Source organism: Photinus pyralis, unplaced genomic scaffold (genome assembly GCF_008802855.1).
Source record: "Photinus pyralis isolate 1611_PpyrPB1 unplaced genomic scaffold, Ppyr1.3 Ppyr1.4_LG5, whole genome shotgun sequence".
In the NCBI taxonomy this organism is placed as follows: domain Eukaryota; kingdom Metazoa; phylum Arthropoda; class Insecta; order Coleoptera; family Lampyridae; genus Photinus; species Photinus pyralis.
The window spans coordinates 33,280,650-33,288,847 of record NW_022170596.1 but is presented as its reverse complement, the minus strand read 5'-3'; the positions used below and the strand labels follow the sequence as shown (position 1 = coordinate 33,288,847).

The window sequence follows — 8,198 nt, the reverse complement described above, 5'->3', positions numbered from 1 at the left end:
TATAATGGAACTTACGCATTCGACGATTTTTCAGAGAACCCTGACAAACGCAATCACGATGTCATCGTGTCATCTACAAACGAAGTTACAACACTTGCACAAATTATCGAAGAGGCGGAAGTCGTCTTTCAGGACGACATTGATCACATTGCTAAATTAGACCCGATACGTTTAGTGGAGAGTGGGGTAAGAGTGAAACGTTAAGACTAAAATCATAGTAAAAATTTAATAGGAAACTCAACCAGCTGTTGGGGGATACAAAATATGATGGGTACACTATAATGGTACATAAATGTAACTTGAAACACAAACTTTCTAACTTCAAACTTTTACAAAAAAACATTTTCTTCTTACAAGCAACTGTCACTCTTACCCTACATATTGGGGTAAGAGTAACAACAAATTATGCCCGACAAAAGTCACATATGTAATTTTTTTCCTGGGCTCGAAATCTGTGCAATCCTCATGTGCCCAATTTTTGCATACGGCGCACATAATGATCTCTTGATCTGGAGGTTCTGCCAATTGTTCTTTGCATATTAAGCAAAAATGTATGGGAATATCATCGTCCGAGGAAGAATCCCTGATGCTCATTTCATCAGACATGTTTGAACTTGATGATGATGCAGTTCGTTTATATTTTTTTGATTTTTTCGCCTTTTTTGTTGGTTTCGAGATGGAAACAGATGGTTTGGTACCAATCGACTTGGTAATAGACTTTGTACCATTGTCACTGTCCAGTTTTTTACTTGCTGCTTTCCTCTTTTTTCCGTCAACATTCTGTGGACTTTCCAGAGCATCTTTATAAGGAGTGCTCGTTAATATATCGGATTTCTGAACTTTACGTCCCTTCTCCTGTCCAGAACGCGTTGCAATTGGCAGCGGAGAAATTTCCTCCACTCTAGATAATCTTGAAGCTTTTGTAGAGCAGCTGCTAGGAATCTCTTCTTGTGGTTTTTCGTTGTTTCGTGTCGGTGTATTCAGATAGCGTTCCAATGGATTTTCATCTCCTGGAGGTGGCGTGGTCTCCCGTGGTTGCTCTCTATCTGGTGGATGAGTTTCAATGGTATTTTCGGAATTAATGATATTTTCCTTATCCTTATCATAAACATTCACATAGTCAACTTCGGTGAATAATTCATTATTAAAAGGCCATATGCCAGTCGTTTGAAAACCTTTGATGGCGTTGTTCATAGTTGCGGCTTTTAGGTAACCCTTGTTGAAGAGCTCTGCGATATCATACACACTAATTCGTTTCCCAGGATTATTTGTCATGAATCTTGAGCACTCCTGATTATAAAATATATTCAGTGGCCCAAAAAAGGTGCGATCTAGAGGTTGCAACCTGTGGCTTGTGTGGGGAGGAATTGTGAGCAATTGTATTCCTAACTCTCTCGCCTTTAATATAGCTGATAAAGTTTTGTGGCTGGCATGGCCATCTAGGATGAGCAAAACAGGGTTTTCAGGACTACAGTGTGAGTAAGTAGCGAAATGACGCAAATACATAATAAATCCCTCTTGATCCATCCATCCAGATTGAGTGAGGTGTGAAACTGAATTAACTGGAGCCCCTCTCATCAGTTGATCGTTTTTTCTTTTTCTTGCGAATATAATCATAGGGGGATATATTCTCCTGCTGCGCTCATTGCGCAAACTATTGTAGTAGTTGTACCCCGTTCAGCTGAAGTGAGCCGTCCGACTTGCTTTTTTCCTTTTTCACTAATGATTCTTTCTGGTGTGTGAACATTGGTGATTCCACTCTCATCCATATTGTAGATTCTAGAGCTTTCGAATTTGTATTTGTGGAGAAGACACTGTAATTTCGAATAAAATTCATTTACTTTTTTTTTGTTGAAACCTAATATTCTGTTGAGACTCGTGGCTTCTTCTGGCTTCCGTAAAGATAGCTGTTGATTTCGACGGAAAAATCCATCTATCCAGTCTTTTCCTGCCAATTTCTTCTCTCGGTTGAATCGATGATGATATTGTTCACCTCTGCAAAATCATACGCCAATTTTCTGAGAGTTCGAATATTGAGACCATAAAATAATCGATCCATTTTAATTATATATTCACATACCTAGCTCTTTTTCTTGGTCTGGGGTGAAAGTTGGGGAAAATCGTCCCAAGTTCAAAGGAGTAGCATTCTTTTTCAATCTCTTGATTAATGTGGATCTTGGGATGTTGTATACTTTGGCTACAGATGCCTTACTTTTCCCATTACGTATTTCAGAAAGAGCTCTTTGTAATGTTTCCTCAGAATAGGAAGCTCGATCACTCTTTCTGATGTAATTCCGCGGCATTTTTCTTCCTGGATAACGAACACAAATTGGTTAGTGTGATGAGCGATAGCAAGTGTGGGGGTAAGAGTGCCATATGTCATTCTTACCCCGCTATGAACATGTCACTCTTACCCCCGAACGCATTGCATCTAAAAAGTGTTACAATCTACACAACACATTCTTAACCTAACTTTCAAACGTTGAAAATACGAACTATGCATGCTTTTTAGCCTAGAATCAAATGAAAATATAATAAATATGGTCATAATACATATATGGGTCGTCAAAAATATGGAATATTATAAGATTCGAGCTTGAAAACACAAAACCTGGATAATTTAATAATAAGAGACAAATGAAGAAGGAACTTCCAGGAGCAACGAAAATGTAGAAGATGAATTATTACCAACTGTTAATGAGGGCGAGCTCGACAATGCGGAGGCAAAGGAAGAAGAACCTCTAAGGAAGAGACGAAAACACTGTGAAGTGGATAAAAGCACATGGAAGGTTATGAAAAATAGAAATAATCGCGAAAAATGGAAAGATTATGTGGGAAGAAAGAAAGTTGAGGGAAGGTGGAAGTATGATATAGTCAAGAGTGAAAGACGGATGAAAGAAAACTGTAATTGCAAATCATTTTTATTTCCTCTAAAAATTTGGCTTCTAATCTTTTCCAGCAATGATGTTTCGATGTACTTGGTGCTCGCTTCAAGCAAAACTCTCGCACCAACTTCCTGTGCCCATAAGCTTGTAATAGTATTTTACATTATTAGCCAGGTAAGTGAGTTTTTACTGGCGATAGGAGAAGTTGACTCGCAAGCCGTCAAGCGAGCCTGTCATCTCCTAGAGCCAGTAAAAACTTTTACCTGGCGTATAATGTACAATATTTTATTTGTTACTCATTTGTAAACAATAGTAAACGTAAATAATTAGTTCTTAAATTGATCTCGAAGAAATGTCTAAAATATCATGTTATCCATGTAACAGACTTCGCATTAATTCTGGCCAATGAAATTACTAGATTACTAACTTGTAAAATTTTTACAGGTCTGCTGTCAGTTTTACAAGTCAGTAGCGTTTAAACATGACGTTTACCCGTTTGCGTTTTGACTTGTTAATCAACGTTTACAACTGAGTAACAAATAAAAATGTTTTCAGACAGACATCAAATTAATGACTTCTTCAGAAATCTTAAAAAAAAACATTTGTTAGAATTGATTTGTGGGAAGGAATGAAGTAAAGTATGTTAATGGTCCTAATATTTTGAGTTTTAATGCATATAGATTCAACAAGTACCTAACTCTTTATTAAATGTATCCATAAGTACCTAATACAAACCTGATGTGCGATCATATTTTGAACGACTTCCTCTGGCACATTGTGCCGTCTCAAAAAATCTTCTAGCTCTGACATATTTTCTCAAACCATATAGTTGCGGATCATAAAACTGAAACTAAATGATGGTGCTTAATGTGCGTTCAAACTAGACTCCACTCGATACTATCACCGAACATAAAATAAAGTACAAATTGAACATTCACTTTAGGGCGGCGCGGCGCTTTGATTTCACTGAATCAAAGGGTCAATGCCTTACCGGTTACCGCCCAGAGCTATGCGAATGATCAACTGGTCAATTAACATTTTTTGTAAAATTCCTGATTGAAATATTTGAAACTAGGGCGATGGTTAAAGAAAATGTATTATATTATTTTTTTTTTTTATTTAACAAATTTAAGGTGCATCAATTACAATGATTATTAGCACCGTCTGTTGAAATAAATGTTACAATAGGTCAATGATATTTATATTTTTTAGAACGTTTATAAGATTTTGCGTATGCTGAGAGTATAGTTGTTCATTGTTGTCTGGTATGTTGTGGTTGAGCCGTTCTTGTGTATATTTCTTGCCCTTTAATATGATGTGGTCCACAGTTTACTGTTACATTGCATACTTCACAGATGGGTTGATCTGTGCGGTTCAGCAGGTAGTTGTGCGTAATATTAGTATGCCCTATTCTTAGCCTTCTTAGCAGTACTTCATCTTTTCTTCGAAGATGTGTATATGTCGTTCGATTTATCGTTTTTTCGAAAGTTTGTAGTACGGTCGCTTGTAGGTTCCAGTGCCTATTCCATTTTTGTTTGAGCTGGTTTTTGTATTTTGCTTTTAGGTCGTTGGCCAGAAGAAAGGTCTTTACTAGTTGACAGCTAGTAGCACCATCGCGCGCCGCAAAGTCGGCTTCTTCGTTGCCTTGTATGTCGCAGTGTGAGGGAGTCCATATTATTATGATGTCCACTGATTTATCTTTAAGTTTGGTGATCGTTTCTTGGATTTCTTGTATGATTGGATTGCTGCTGTACATTTGGTTTATTGCAACGATTGATGATAGACTGTCTGTGCAGATGACTGCTTTTCTAATGTTGACGGTAAGAGTTGGTATGATTTGGATTGCTTTCTTTATTGAATATAGTTCTGCTGTGAATACGCTCGTATCGTCGTTAAGTTTGTAAATGTGTTTTAAGTCATTTCCTACCACTGCGCATGCTACTCCGGAAGAACTTCGTGAAGCGTCGGTATACAATGCTACGTCATGTGGGTGTTTGTGTAAAATTTCGCTGAATATTTGTTGTGTTTTAGCTGTTTCATTTTTCTCGTATGAACGCATTGAGGAGTCTATTGTAGGAAAGGTTATGAGCCATGGAGGGATACTTGCTTTATAGGTGTTGGTGCTGTGGACAATTTGTAGAGATGACGGGAGAATGTTGTGTATGATATAATTTATGGGGTGTGGTTGTTTTGGGAGTTGATTTGATTGTTCGAATAATATTTTATATGATGGTAGATTAGGTAGGGCCGATATTTTTGAAATATATGTTAAAGCGATTTCTTCTCTTCTGAGCCACAACGGTGGCACTCCTGATTCGCGGTAGATACTTTCTACAGGGCTTGTACGGTGTGCTCCTATGTTAGATACCTACGCATTCTTTTATCCACATTAAAAAAAAATAAGTATGGAGGGTTTATACAATCATTAACTCACTAATTCATTATCATTTCATTAAGGTATACGCAAACCTACGCGGTCGCGGTGGCGGTAGCGGTGGCGAACGTGAGGCCGCACACTAGGGCGTTCAATCCGCGAGATCACATGTTTTTTTACGCACACTACCAATTGATTTAAATATGGCATTTGAAGTACGGGATAGATTTGTTTCTTTTTTTAATGCCTAACAATGTACTAAAACTATAAACAAATACACTTATCTTGACCAGGTTTGTCCAGTATCATGGCCAATTCATCCCATACCTTATCTTTCTTTTTTATATTTTTATACTCCTTACATGTAACGTCGTATAAAATTGGATTTCCTCTCACTAACTCAATTAGTTGTTCTGTCATTTTCTTTCGAGGCATGCAGCGCGAACTGGCGGGCCAACTGTGAGTGCAGCGGTCGCCCGCCACCGCTCTAGATCGCCGCGTTTGTTTGCTGCACTGATCTCCACCGCCACCGCTTGAACGCTTCAGTATGCGTTGCCTGTATAAAGTGTGTGCATTCTATTGCCCGCCACCGCGTAGGTTTGCGTAAACCTTTAGTCATTAAGCAAAACCTCAGTTTATACAATCGCTAAATCATTAAGAAATAGCCAATAGAAACAGTGGTCTTTGCACATGCGATTTACAACATTTTGTACGTTCACCGCACTAACCTCAATTTTCTTCTTCGATTTCTAACCCTATTTTTTATAATTTTTATTGTCCGATTTTGATTTTTTTAATAGCTTGTTATTCTTAGCCTTCTTTTGCCTAAGAAGTATGGATCAGGTTGAAATATTTGCGACATTTTTGGTATTAACCATGACGGCTTATTTGCATTTAAGAAAACAAAGAATACGAAGGTATAAAGTGCGGCCTATAAACAGAGTACGTTTTTTGCATGGACATTTCCATCAACGTGTCAGACAAATGAGGGAAGTAGACCCGGAGCAATATTTTAAGTTTGTCAGAATGACGCCTAATATGTTTGATCATTTACTGTCCATACTCAAAACCGACTTGCAAAAGGATCGAAGCAAGTTTCATATTTCACCTGCTGAACTGACAATCGTCAGGGGGTTTATGCAGATGTTCATACAAAGACGTCTATTGATTCCCACAATCATATATCGTTCTCTCACTTATTAACACGTTTCGTCCTTAGTTTCTCGTTAACGACATCAAGACTTCTTTAATATATCGGTTCAAATTTGCCCCGTAATTATTAGTTAACGTCAAGCGCGCACATAATGATGCCATCACGCTCAAAAATTTCTATAAAAAAAAAATTCTGGACGCGAACCTAAGATCAACATTTTAAATCAAACTTGTATAAAACCACAATAACCTCACGGTGGAACCGGGGGAAAAAAACGTGGTAAACAAAGCGGTGGTGAATTCGTGCCAAATGGATTCGGCTTCCCAAATATTGATCGATGACAATTTAAGTGTCATCACAATCAATTCTGATGATCCAACGATTGGGTAAGTATACAATATTCTTTATATTTGATATCTTTTTGTGAGTGTACGTTAAAAGAGTAATTGTTTTGCTTTGTTTTTTTTACAGAACAGGAAATTTGGGTGTTAACTTTGAGCTAGAGACGCTTATGGCGCAGCTAGAAGGGCATCTTGCTGCAGACTGTCTTTTTGCTCCAGCTCTGCGAGTATATTATCTGCCAATAAAAAAAAATGAACTAATGCTTCATACGATAGCTCAAATTTTTTTCTTTACCCTTTTCAGAATGTCAACACCCCAATTGTCTTAGCCGATGCGATCCCCTACACCGCCGCCGCCGCCATCACCAATACAACCATCAACAGCAACAATGGAGTCCTCAGTCGTAAATAAAAAAGGCCAAAAACGACGGTAAGTTTTTACCAACAATTTCACATAGTAACATTCTATCGATGGCAGACATGGCTACGGCAAAGCAGGGATGACCCAGGGGGTGGCCACAATAAAATCTTATTGAGATTGACCTAGAGGAAAGGGGATTCCGCCCGGAAAGGCCCTTCTCGTCTCCATCGTTTGCGGCGGCACCAAAGACATCGAGAGAATTGGCCCTGAAGACATATCAATATCAATGTCCCCGATCATAGAACGAGAAGGAAATTCACAATGTTTGAAATCCCTAGAGTACGTTCAAAAACGCATGACAATTCACCAATTAACCGCATGATGACGTTGTACAATGATTTGCACAAAGTTCAAACGAACAACTTGCACTTGTTTGGCCTGTCTTTATCGCAGTTTAAGGAAAATTTAGTTTTATGTTTATAAAAATATTATTTACTTACTTCACTTGTTTTTATCAGATAGTTACTTGTATACGTATTTTTTAGTCACAATCATTGTTCTCAAAACTTTATATGGAATGTTATTTCTGTTGTTTTGAGCAAACACCTAAATAAATAAATAAATATGGGTGGTTAAAAAATATGGAACCGATTTACCGGTCTAAAGTGATGGACGCTCGCAAATCACAACAGCAGACTTACAGCACCGGCTAGATGCTTCTATAAAAGAAGAAAAGCGGTTAGAGAAAGAGGTCCAATTCATTGACGATTTCATAAAATTTGTAAAAAAATAATACGTGTATACGTCAATTAATAAAGAGATAATCTGTTTATTAATTGTTGTTGTGTGTGTGGTTCAAGATGATGGTGAAAAGGTTTAAGACAAAAAAAACGACGTTAGCCAGGTAATTAGTTGGGGGAATGTAAAACAACCAAAAACAAACTTTGCAGTCGCCAAAAATGGACGAACGCATGTTCTAATCAAAGACCCCTTACAGTAGTGCGTACTAAGTTGCATATCAAGAAGGCACGTGAAAGAAAACACGATGATTTTATTAATATGGTTATAAAATTTGAAAAGAGAA

General features: G+C 37.7%; 1 protein-coding gene and 1 long non-coding RNA gene across 2 annotated transcripts; one reads left to right on the top strand and one right to left on the bottom strand.

Annotated features, from left to right (window-relative positions):
• Window positions 1-339: 339 nt before the first annotated feature.
• Window positions 340-2,291, bottom strand: LOC116171711. The gene is made up of 2 exons (XM_031488688.1): window positions 2,081-2,291; window positions 340-1,995 (listed from the first exon to the last, which is right to left on the bottom strand). The coding sequence occupies exon 2, from the start codon at window positions 1,615-1,617 to the stop codon at window positions 370-372; it is 1,248 nt and encodes a 415-aa protein (XP_031344548.1). The 5' UTR covers window positions 1,618-1,995; window positions 2,081-2,291; the 3' UTR covers window positions 340-369.
• A 1,979-nt stretch (window positions 2,292-4,270) lies between these two features.
• On the top strand, window positions 4,271-7,950 carry LOC116172850. The gene is made up of 2 exons (XR_004145777.1): window positions 4,271-7,183; window positions 7,232-7,950. It is a non-coding gene; the product is annotated as an uncharacterized LOC116172850 (long non-coding RNA).
• Window positions 7,951-8,198: the final 248 nt, after the last annotated feature.

Excerpts from the sequence above, each read along its gene's own strand:
- LOC116171711 (XM_031488688.1), bottom strand. The coding sequence starts at position 1,617 with ATGATTATATTCGCAAGAAAAAGAAAAAACGATCAACTGATGAGAGGG.